Genomic DNA, 12,067 nt, shown 5'->3' with positions numbered 1-12,067 from the left:
GCTGCCGCAGCCGCTGCAGCTGCCGCAGCCGGGCCAACACCTTGCGATAGCTGAAGTAGCGCACGTGCGTGCGGAGCACGCCCGTGCCCTGGGCCTGAAGGCGATTCACCTGCCCGCCCCCGACATATCCTCGGGCGCCGGGGTGGGTCCATCGCTGTTGCGAACGGGGGCGAAACCGCCTGCCGGCCTGGCGGCGGCCGCGGCCGGTGCGGCCGTCCACCGGAACCGTCGACGCGCGGCTGGCCTCGGAGGGTGGGAAGATCAGCCGCATGGCGGCGCCACTGTCGTGCGGGCAGCAGCGCTCCCCGGTCCGGCAGCCGGCGGTGGTGGCGCCGTCTGAGAGGGGACAGCTGCCGGCCGGTCGACACGTGCCCAGATGACCGGCAGACGTCAGGCAGGCCGAGCCAGCGGCGCCTATCGACAACGAGGTCGCTGAGTTAACCGATTGGGGGGCCGGCGTGTTGAAAGGTTAATGCTGGTTGAGGGGACAGACTATCGTGATCAGCACATGTGGCGTTCAATGAACACTGCCCCAAAGCCGTCATAATTGGTGTGGTGCTGATAAAGCGCCCGTGGATGGCTCCCTTGACATCACTAGCATACACGGGGCCAATGAATGTCCTTTATAAAGTGCTTGTGCAGGTGGATGCCCCGATAAGACTATTTGTGTTGCTTTCAGGCGCATTTTCATTAGTTTATTATTTTCATTCAGGTTTCCCCCATTCCCGTGTGTAAATCACAGAGTATATTCCCAAAGGTCAACCCAGGTCGCCCGACTTTGACTTTGACTTTGTAGGCCAGATTTAGGCGTATTCGCATACCGCTTAACGCAGCACTGAAATTTGATTAAGAAGGTGCCGTTTTTCTACCTGAAGCGTATGCGTAGCACGTACGAAGTAAAGGAAACAAACCCACATTTCAAAAATGTAGTGCAGGTCATCCCAACAGGCCACTGTGTTAAGCAGTGCCCCCATATTGATGTGAAAATAAATTTGTGTAACTATTTGTGAAAATGTGCGTATTCTGCGGAGTGTTTTGAGCTATCTTAGCACCTGGCTGCAATGGCCACCGCCTGGGTGTCGCTGCTCGGCCGGCCTGCCGGGACGCGCCGGCAGCCGCCCGGTGCCGCGAGGTCCGATAGATAGGGCTGCCATCGACCGACCACACCAGGCGACCTTGCTGGCTAGCGATCGGCGACCGAGGTCATGTAAAGTGTGTGCTTGTGTCAAACTGTGAGGGCGTCGTGGCCTCCTTAGGAATAGGCTTCTGCTCGGCTGCTGTCCCTCGCGGGCGCGACAGTCATCAGTCACCATGGTGAACTGGACGCCTGCGGCACAGCCAGCCACCGTGACGACACACGTGCAGTATTCGGATTTTCAAGCTGGTTTGTTAGCTGCAAACAACAACCGATCGCAAAGCTGTCGGAACTTTTGAACTCGATCTGACCTGTGATGGTATCGGCGACCTTAGATTTGCAAAAAGGTATCCGCTAGGTCGTAAGATCCAGCCTATTGGTTGCAACTGAATTTCAAAATGTTTCTTTTATTTCCTTACACCTTTATGGGGCGAAACGTGCTGTTTCGTAGTTTGAAGTTGGCTAGTCTAAGTCCCAGTCCTAGGTGAGACCATTGTTGGACTGGGTTGATAACTGAGGTGAGATTGATGTCTCATTTGCAGCTTCGCCTCTGTAAACATCAGTCTTTGACTGACGTGTGCTGAGACCATCGGCGACTTTCTGCCTGGCTTGTGTTCTGAGACCGTTTGCGGTCTTTGTGTGACGCGTGTTTCCCTGCGATCACAATTGTCTTCAATCCTCACCTCGGTCTGTCCAGACGACCAAACGTCCAGACGTCAGGTCAAGAGCGGCAGCCATCGCCAGACACAGCCAGGGTCGCACCATTCTGTACCGCACGTGGGAGGGGGACGCACTGTCCGGAGCCGCCTGGGTACCTGCCAGCGGTCCCACCATTAAACTGACACTACGAGAGATGCCGGCAGAGTATATGCACCACAGGTTGATGACGCAACCACGGGTGGAATGTGTTGCATGCACGTACATGTGTGCCGGGCCTCTCTTGAAGCCCCTCCCCCTCCCTCAAGAGGGTCATCGCACTGGGGTTTTATGGTAATCATCCGCCTCAACAGGATGCAGCCGCGCCCTTTTTGCGCAGCACAACTGTTGCCAGCTCTGCTAGGACCGCCACTGTCCGGAATGCAGGACCTCGTCACGATCGCCGCGCGGGTCCTACACCCGACACAACAGAGTCCGAATTGCAAAGCAGCGATAGTACCATGTCCGCGAGCTGCATCTTTAAATCAATTGTTCCAGCGCTTGTCGCGGTTGGCACGTGAGGCGTGACTATTTGCCGTCTCTGCGTAGATTTGCGTTAGGGCTGAGAATAAAAAAGGAAATTGTCACTTTCTTATGAGAGATTATGTGAGTTTACCGAGCTTATTGGATGACTTCCTATGACATCGATATGAGATAACCTTGCGCATGAGACGTTTATGTGCGTCGGTGATATTGTCCGGGCGAGAAAGGTCTATTTATATTGCTGTGGACAGTTTTTAAGGTTTGACCTCACATGATCCGGAACATACAGGGAGTGTTCCACATTTATACGAGGCTTTGAACTGAACTAGCTTTATTGGAGACCTTTCGGTGATGTTCACAATCCTCTGGTTTCTGATTCACGCTCCCGCGAAAATGGGACAGGCTTATAAGAGAGAGTATTTCAAAGTCACCTTGACATGCACAACGTTATAGTAATGTCATTAAAGTCCTACCATTACATAAACCACGCAGCGATTAAGACCAAGAACAATATAATTATCGAAGCGTTCATATCTGGGTTTAGTGAGCGCGACTTCCAGATATAACGGTCGTGAATTGGCTCGTAATCAATGTTGTGCAAGGTTTGATGACGATATTAAGCCACGACGCATTGAGCAGCATATTTACGAAACAGCAAATTGTGCTGTCTGGAGCAGACATTTCCACTTAGAAGCATACCAATAGTTACAAGTGAGACTGTTTCATCATACCGGATGCTTGCTTCGATGTCTTTAAATGTAACACATTCCCCGTAAATAGCCCGTTCAAATTCGGTGATGTCGGTTCACGATGCAAAACGCGTTGGAAAACCAAATCCAGTGTCGCAGGAAACGCGGCAAGTGACGATTGTTGTCCTCTCCGACGTAAGGTCATGTATGGATGGCCCATCGATCAGCAGCACATTATGGGAACTTAGAGCTTCGTTGCCAGACATGGCAGACGTGCTACGCCTGCGTAACAGGAAAGTAACGTTACTATGCGTTGGGTGGTCCAGGAGATGCTTCGAAAAACCGGAGAGGTTTGTATCGACTCCCTTTTCTGGCTATGGTTAGTCACCACTGGCACGCAAACTCTTTCATCGGCTCCATGACACCGTGCAACGTGACGGAGGCTGCAGGCATCGCACGGCGCGGCTTGATGTCCTGCTTGACCAGGCCTGCCTTCCGCAGCGACTTCGGCAAGAACCCGTCCATCAGCAAGTTCGGCGGCTCTCAGGTGTCGCTGCGCCGCTCGGACGGCTCCCAGATCGCCACCAGCATCTCGCCGTACCCGGCCGTGCTGCACGGCTACGTCATGCAGGAGAAATGGGACGACGCCGTGCGGCTCTGCCGCTTCATCAAGGTGCGAGCAGAGGCGGCGGGGGTCAGCGGGACGAACCAACGGAGGACTGTGGGACAGTACACGTCAGCGGCAGGCTGTGTGGGATGGTACACGTCAGCGGTAGGCTGTGTGGAACGGTACACGTCAGCGGCAGGCTGTGTGGGACAGTACACGTCAGCGGTAGGCTGTGTGGGACGGTACACGTCAGCGGCAGGCTGTGTGGGACGGTACACGTCAGCGGTAGGCTGTGTGGGACAGTGCGGGTCAGCGGTACGCTGTGTGAGACAGCGCACCTCAACGTCAGGCTGTGTGGGACGGTACACGTGAGCAGCAGGCTGTATGGGACAGTACGCGTCGGCGGTAGGCTGTGTGGGACCGTCAGCGGTAGGCTGTGTGGAACGATACACGTCAGCGGCAGGCTGTGTGGGCCGGTACTGGTCAGCGTGAGGGTCAGCGGAACGGTGCACATCAGCGGGAGGCTCAGTGGGACGGTACACGGCAGCAAAAGGCCGTGTGGGACAGTACATGCCCGTGGGAAGCACAGTGGAACGGCACATGATAGCGGCATGTTGAATTGAATGCAGAATGAACTACACATGACGGTCGGTGGCGGCCAGCTCCTCTGTTCGCTGGTGATCGCACGCCCGCCAGGACTGCCGCCCGATCACCGCCGGCGGCGCGCGCCAGCTCCGTTCCGGTCGTGGCAAGCCATGCCAGTGTTCTGTGGTGATAATGTGGCTATGGAAATGACGCTAACGATCTGTTCACATCGGTGTTTTACACGCGCGTTGGGCAAAGTGCACATGGCCCCAAGCTGCAAACTGTGTGTCTGACTGCGTCAGTTTGCTGAATGCGTCATATTTCTATCACTGCTGCATCTGAAACACCGTCAGTAAATCAATATCCTGCTGTTTTCGCTGGGCATTGTTTTAGGAAAAAATGCGCTCACAAAAAAGCGTTTTTCATAGGGATTTCTTTTTTGAACGCCTAAAAAACCTTAGTATTGTCGTGCTTCTAAACTGCTAACGGAGGTTGGTCTGTTCTGGCCTTCATAATCCTGAATATTAAGACAACTTAATCAGTCATTTAAACCTCAAGCATGAGGTACTCAAAGGCGCGTGACTATCATGCTTTTGGGGCTGGGTAGCTCGATTTCCCCTCAACTCCCTCTAACAACTCGGGATGCTTGACACTACACTGACTAGACAGATTGTGTAGGTGTGTGCGTGCGTGCGTGCGTGCGCGTGCTTGGGTGTGCGTAGGTGGGCGTGTGAGACATCCTCGCTGTGGGGCTGCCTGGCCGTGTAAGATGGGGAGTCGGGGACACATGTGTCGCCTCAGGTGTCAGCTCTGTGTGTGTGGCACAGTCTGACTCGCTGTGGGGCTGCCTGGCCGGGATGGCGACTGTGGCCCGCGAGCTGGAGACCGCCGAGATCGCCTACTCCTGCATCGACCAGGCCGACAAGGTCGAATACCTCCGCTATATCAAGGTATGTGTGGGCTCGTTCGGCCATTCTACCACTGACCTCGCCACCAATTATCTGTGAACGAGTGATTGTAAAATAAATGTAATTAATTGCCGGCAATTACGGCTACAAATTTAAGTAAATTTACGCTGTGTTTTTAGGTCAATGTATGGGATTTATTGCATTTATCGATTTTATTTCATTGATTAAATGGGGCCCATTTCACTTCTTAACTTAGATTTAGTTAACATATGAAAGTATGTTTAGTTATATTGCGTTAGATTCTTGAATGGTTTGCTATTCATTGGCTTGTATACAGCGGTGGCTGTTTGTAAGAGCGGGAAGCACTCGTTTGTCTGCCGGCCAAAGGAAAAAAGGCCTATAAACCATTCGTGAACATAACCCTTTAGCTTTTGTGCCTTTGCGCGGCAGTTATGTCTCCTAAAATTACGCTATATATATATATATATATATATATATATATATATATATATATATATGTACACACGCGAATAATCCACCTCGCTTATGCTTCATAGTTAGAGTCTACTTACACCAGCCCAAATAATGCCAAAGCTAGTGTGCATCGTCCTGTCCCGTCAAGCCGTGCCGTATACATCTCAGTGGATGGTGTGTTTTGTGTTCGCTGCTTACTATCCGCGCATCTATAGCAGCCAGCCGTGTCTGCCGACAGTATCGCGTCGTCGAAGCGTGCAGCAGATAAGCTAAGCAGCTGTCGTTGAGGCGGGAGGGGGGGGGGGGTGGAAGGTGAGGGGGTATAAACTGGCTACGTATTCCGCCGTGATCTACGGTCGCCATAGGACCGCATAATCCGAACCGGTCTCCCGGGGAATACCAGGGATGCCCCGCCGCATTCCGGCGCAAAACCGCCCGGATGTACCTTGAAGTGAGATTCAGACTGCTGACTGCTGACCTTTATGTGGTCTTGTGGTCCGTGTCAGGGCTTGTTGTGCGGTCTTGTGGTCTGTGTCAGGGCATGTTATGTGGTCTTGTGGTCCGTGTCAGGGCTTGCTGTGCGGTCTTGTGGTCCGTGCCAGGGCATGTTGTGTGGTCTCGTGGTCCGTGTCAGGGCTTGTTGTACGGTCTTGTGGTCCGTGTCAGGGCATGTGTGGTCTTGTGGTCCGTGTCAGGGTATGTTGTGCGGTCTTGTGGTCTGTGTCAGGACCTGTTTTGTGGTTTTGTGGTCCGTGCCAGGGCACATTGTGTGGCCCTGTTGTCTTTGCCAGGGTCTGCTGTGTAGCCTTGTGGTCTGTGTCAGGACGTGTCGTGTGGTCTGGTGGTCTGTGCCAGATCTATTGTGTGGCTTTGTGGTCTGTGCCAGGCCCTATTGTGCAGCCTTGCGGTCTGTACCAGGCCAATTGTGACCCTGTGGTTCGTGTCAGGGGATTGTTGCCTGGTCCTGTGGTTTGTGTCAGGGCCTGCTGTGTGGTCTTGTGGTCTCTTTCATGGCTTGTTGTGTGATTCTGTTAACTCTGTGAGGGCCAATGGTGTGATCTAGTGGTCTGTGTACTCTGTCTCTCAGGGACTGTCATCGGCTGAGGCGCAGGCGGCCGAGCTGACGCTGCTGGCCGGCTCACCCCTGGATGCTGAGGCCATTCTGGTGCACACCAGCCAGATATTCAGGGCAATCATGCTCAACATCCAGCTGTACCAGTGGGAAAAGTCAGTGGCATCAAGTCGCGTTCACTGTCAGAGTTTTGGGCCAGTGCTGACGCCGTTAAGCCGACACACCTCATATCATCATGAATGTAAAACACCTCTTGAGCTCCAGGTCTCTCAGCATATGACTTCCGAGATCCCATTCTGAAAGGAATCGGCCTGACCATAAGGCACTGCTACAACGACGTTGTCCATAAGCATGGTGAACACGGTACATTAATGGATTCACGTCTTGGGCACGTCCATGGCTCCTCGCACGAATTGGGTGATCGGCCGGATAGCGTACATATATTGAGAAGAAAAGGATCGGCATGTGTAGCAGGCTTCTAACTGCTTGCTTGATGGTTCTACTAGTGATGACCTCGCTCGTGATGGTCCTTATGGCGTGTCGGGTTAAGATGCATTTTGTTAGTCTAGTGCTTTTATTTAGCAGTATATCGCCCTTAACAACACTCGCTGCAAAGCACATTGTCCACACGCACAAACAGCACCAATTTTGTCCCTCAGAAAGTCGTCACATCAGCATGCATGGCTTATATACTGTCTATAAACGGAAACGGTCACGCCCACGTGTTACGAAAGGGATGGGATAATTCGTCTTTATGAACCAATGAAGAAGCATGCCAAACCAGTCAGAATCGAGCTCTGCTCTTGCTCTTTGAGCGTTGACGATTGCTGTTAAAATGATGCATCAAATCACGTTACGGATGGTTATTCTCTCAACTTCCGGGAGAACTGTTTGTTTTTTGACTGCATGTTTTTTAAAGGCCTATCTATCTGTTTCTCAGACGTCCAGGCTTGAACAGAGGGGCTCTATTAGCTGCACATAACTCGCCAGGCCAGGCTGACGCGACGCGCGTGGCCATCGGGGCGGATTTGTGCGCCCAAGGAACGCCATGAGCCTATGCAGAATACTCATGCATGTGGTGTCCTTTGTGAATGTTGAAGGTTTATAATCGGTGAAGGCTTTTACTGCGAGGAAATTATATGATTGGCCTGGAGATAGCTCATCGTCAGCTGATGCCTGGCTGAGTGTGGCGGCTCTTTCATATGGAGCTTTCTTTTGACGTTCCCTAAAATATAAAAGAAGGTATTTTAAAGATGTTTTTCTCTTGGCATTGTTGATAACCTCAAGAAGTTTATGCTAAAAATATCGGAAATCAGAATATCGGAATATCAGACTATGCACAATGTGGTCCGACTGGCGGCTCGACCAGTCTCCAGCTCCGGCTCCGTGTGTCGGCCCGATGTCGCTTGGCGACGTTCTGTCCGTATGCACGGTGGTGGTGTTGTGCGTCAGTTGGCCATATGGCCCAGCATCGGCGCCCGCCACTGGCCACGCGAGCGGACTGCACCAACCAAACATGCCGCGTCGGCAGGGCTCTGGCCATGGCAGTCAAGTACAAGACGCACATCGACACGGTGATCGCCTTCCGGAAGAAGTATTTGGAGCGCTTCGAGAAGGAGGAGACCAACCAGCTGTTCCTTCAGTACAAGTCGGTGAGTGGAGCAAAGCGCCCATGGTAATAGATGTTGTGGAGAGCGAAGACCGGTACACAAATTGCTGTATATTCCTGAAAATCGACTTGATTTGCAATTGTATGCTAGAAATTAAGTTTACTCTAAACAGTTGGTGCCCATTAACAGAATATGACGTTGCGCATGCGGTACAATGTGAGTGTATTCAGAGTGGAAATCAGTGCAATGCACTGAACTTTTGCAAGAAGACGTAAAGGGATTGTATGCTGCTGTATGCTGCGTTACTGAAACCGTTGAACATGTTGGACCAAGTTAGAGCGTTCACGGATCGAATAACCAGTGCGCTCGCCAAAGCAGCCGTAACAATGCATGCCGCGATTGCAAGTATTATAACGGTGTGTGTATTGACGTGTAGCACCACGACCACGTGGTCCCGCGCATCGCCATGGACGGCCGCAGGAGTAGCCCGGGCATCACATAAAAGCGTACTGCGCAGCGTGTTGACCTTCAGATGCAGCACCGTGCGCCAATGCATAATACAGCCATCGGTTGACGTGCTGAGGTCCTGAGGCTGTCGTTAATCGGACGGGTTGTGCATCACCAAGCTTATGTCTTGTCAAGCAAGTCGCGGACTATCTACGCACACTTAGCAAACATTGTGTGTCACTAAAGCAATGCGAGCCTATAGCCACAGAGGCATTCTGGGTGAATTTGCTGGGGGAATTCGTGCAGAAATGGCGAGATTCAGCAAATATAGAAGCTTTTTCCTTTGAGTCACAGGTGGTTTCTACGTACACCCAGGGGCACTAGACCTAATGATACTGGGTTGAAAGAACTTTCGACAAATCTATGAGAACATAATTTCGATGGCACGTTTGGCTACTTTAGACAGCTAACACTCTAAACTCCAATCAAACCATTGATGACTTCCCACTGACCCCTCAGCGGTGCGGCCGGTGAATGATCTCTATCCTACCGTCGCACCATCATCGCGATCGCCAGAGGGTTTATCGTACGCCACCTGTGGTTACCAGTGCCTTGTCCGGTTCAGCGGAGTTGGGCGGTGTGCCCGCACCGCCGTGCCCCACCGCTGAGAATGATCCGTGGCGTAGCGCTATAACGCCCTCCTGTCAGCTCTCTGACCACTGGCCCCGCCATGCTCAGATGGTGAAGGATGCCAAGAAGCGGAAGCGTGAGGCGGCGGCCGACGAGAACGAGGACATCCCCGACATGACGGAGCAGTAGCGGCCCGTATCACGTGCTGTTCGTGTGCCTGTGTGCGTCCATCCCGTCTGCAGCCCGTCGGTCTCTGTCCGACCTCTCACCGCCGAGGCCCTTGTGACGTGCTACCCACTTGTGGCCGGTGGGCCGCCGTCCGACTGTGGCCCTCTGCCGTGTCCCGGGGAGCACACCTGCATGCGAGGCCCTGGCTGCCCTCCTCGCTCGGAGCAGACGCACACTGATCCGTCTGTCTGTGGCCCTCCGCCGTGTCCCGGGAAGCACACCTGCATGCGAGGCCCTGGCTGCCCTCCTCGCTCGGAGCAGACGCACACTGATCCGTCTGTCTGTGGCCCTCCGCCGTGTCCCGGGAAGCACACCTGCATGCGAGGCCCTGGCTGCCCTCCTCGCTCGGAGCAGACGCACACTGATCCGTCTGACTGTGGCCCTCTGCCGTGTCACGGGGAGCACACCCGCATGCGTGGCCCTGGCTGCCCTCCTCGCTCGGAGAAGACGCACACTGATCCGTGTGCACACTGGTAGGCACGGTGATCCGTTGCTTCGCACGAGGCATGCGACACTAACATCCACGCATCGATCCAGCTCGTCGTCGAGGGCCCTGAACTCCCTCGCGCGGCCTCAGTGTGCCCTTCTGAGCCCTACGCACCGTAAAGGTTGTCTGTGGCATGAGTGTTGGGGCGCTAAGCTTGCGTCGGTTTGAAACTTTGATAAACATCCTTCGGTGATACTTTGGTATCTTATCAGCAGTAAGAAAAGTGTTCTCTGTAATGGGTATTTGGTACACGAAATAAATGATCGAGTGGATTGTTAAAGAATGCAGCGTGCGGTATCTCGTTTAAGGAAGATTTGTAGTGTCCAACGGTATCATGTCAAGAGCTCGATCCTTCCAAATGGTCCCTCCGTCGCAGATGAGCTTGTTCCCCTCCAACTGGTTACGCCGTCACAGACGGGCCTGCCCACCTTTAACCAGTCGCCGTACTACAGAAAGCCTTGCTCTCCTCAAACCGGTCAACCGCAGAGGAACCTGCTTCCCTCTTACCGTTGACCCCACCACACATGAAACTTCTCCCCTCTGACCGGCCACTGTTCTACAAAGTGACCTCTTTCCTTCTAACAGGTCAATTTGCCCCAGATGAACCTGTTTCCCCTAACACGTCACTCCAACAAAAATTAGCTTGATCCCCTCTAACTGATCACCTCACAACAGATGAACCTGCTCCCCTCTAACTGGTCACCCCACCCCAAATGGGCTTGCTCCCCTCTAACTGATCACCCTATTACAGAAGGACCTACTCCCCTCTAACCAGTTATCCCTCCACATATGAACCTTCTCCTCTCTTACCGATCACCCCACCCCAGATGAACCTGCTCCCCTCTAACTGGCCACCCCACCCCAGATGGACTTCCCCCCCCCCCACCCTCCAACCGATCACCCCACCCCAGATGAACCTGCTCCCCTCTAACCGATCACCCCACTCCAGATTCACCTGCTCCCCTCTAACCGATCACCTTATTACAGAAGGACCTACTCCCCTCTAACCAGTTACCCCACCACAGATGAACCTTCTCCCCTGTAACAAATCACCCCACCACAGATGAACCTTCTCCCCACTAACCGATCACCCCACCCCAGATGGACCTGCTCCCCTCTAACCGATCTGCGAAACCCAGATTGACGTGCCCCCCCCCCCCCCCTTCTTCTAACTGATCGTCTCAACCCAGATGAACCTGCTCCCCTCTAACTGGCAACCTCACCGCAGATGGAAGCGGACTGGAACAAGATCATACTGAAGGTGCAGGTGGAGATGCAGAAGGAGAGTGTGAACTCGTCCTCGGTCGGCCAGTCCGTCTCCAACACGTACGGCATCAGCTGGCCCGTGACCAGTCAGGCGCAAGTGGAAGAGGCCGTCTCCGACCAGGAGGTGTTCTGAGTGCCTTCACCTCGGCCGTTACCGCTTGCCTGACCAGCATTCTAGCTCTCCGGGAGGGAGCAGGGCTCCCCCCGCCGTTTGTCACACGCGCGTCAGGTTCACGAGGATGGAACGGAGTGTGTAACCGTCTGAAAACCTCCGCAAGCGTTCGGGGTTCACGGCTGGCCACTGAGCTGCGCCCTGGAGATGCCGCGGCCACGGGGGTTGGAGGGCCTAGCCAGCTCGTGTGTTGTTCAGGTAATCTCGTTTGTGTGGCGGTGTGCCGGGCACTCTAATTGTCAGAGCACCGCGGTCTAAGCCTAAGCCCCGTGTGCTGAACACACTTCTCGCATCCGCAGCCTTGCTTTCTGCATTCATGGCCATAATATATGCTTGTGTTTGAATGGTGCTTAGGCGAGGACTGAAGGATGTTGTTTAGTTGGACACAATGTGCAGCTAGCATATCCATGTATTTGTAGGACAGCTGCAAAAGTACCACGTGGTGATTATTTTCCGTGCTCCATAAGGCTGCCTTTGTTTTCCGTCCGTTTGATGCATCAGAGTCTGAACTCAAATGCATTTTAATCTCCCAAGGTGGTTGTTGCAAAACCGCGCCACGTTCGACGTATGGCACAATG

The 12,067-nt window shown here is 53.5% G+C and overlaps 1 protein-coding gene across 1 annotated transcript in view; it reads left to right on the top strand.

Moving 5' to 3' along the window:
* LOC119097863 (intraflagellar transport protein 80 homolog) overlaps nucleotides 1–11,463 on the top strand; it is a 32,647-nt gene extending 21,184 nt beyond the window's left edge. The window contains exons 6-11 of the mRNA XM_037220811.1: nucleotides 3,505–3,676; nucleotides 5,023–5,145; nucleotides 6,665–6,804; nucleotides 8,181–8,301; nucleotides 9,445–9,557; nucleotides 11,280–11,463. Of these exons, the coding sequence (XP_037076706.1) occupies nucleotides 3,505–3,676; nucleotides 5,023–5,145; nucleotides 6,665–6,804; nucleotides 8,181–8,301; nucleotides 9,445–9,525 (637 nt within the window). The 3' untranslated portion in view covers nucleotides 9,526–9,557; nucleotides 11,280–11,463. The remainder of the gene's footprint in view (nucleotides 1–3,504; nucleotides 3,677–5,022; nucleotides 5,146–6,664; nucleotides 6,805–8,180; nucleotides 8,302–9,444; nucleotides 9,558–11,279) is intronic.
* Nucleotides 11,464–12,067: the final 604 nt, after the last annotated feature.

Source organism: Pollicipes pollicipes, unplaced genomic scaffold, assembly GCF_011947565.3.
Source record: "Pollicipes pollicipes isolate AB1234 unplaced genomic scaffold, Ppol_2.1 Scaffold_4621;HRSCAF=5438_pilon_pilon_pilon, whole genome shotgun sequence".
Lineage (NCBI taxonomy): Eukaryota > Metazoa > Arthropoda > Thecostraca > Pollicipedomorpha > Pollicipedidae > Pollicipes > Pollicipes pollicipes.
This window is presented reverse-complemented; position numbering and strand designations above follow the sequence as displayed.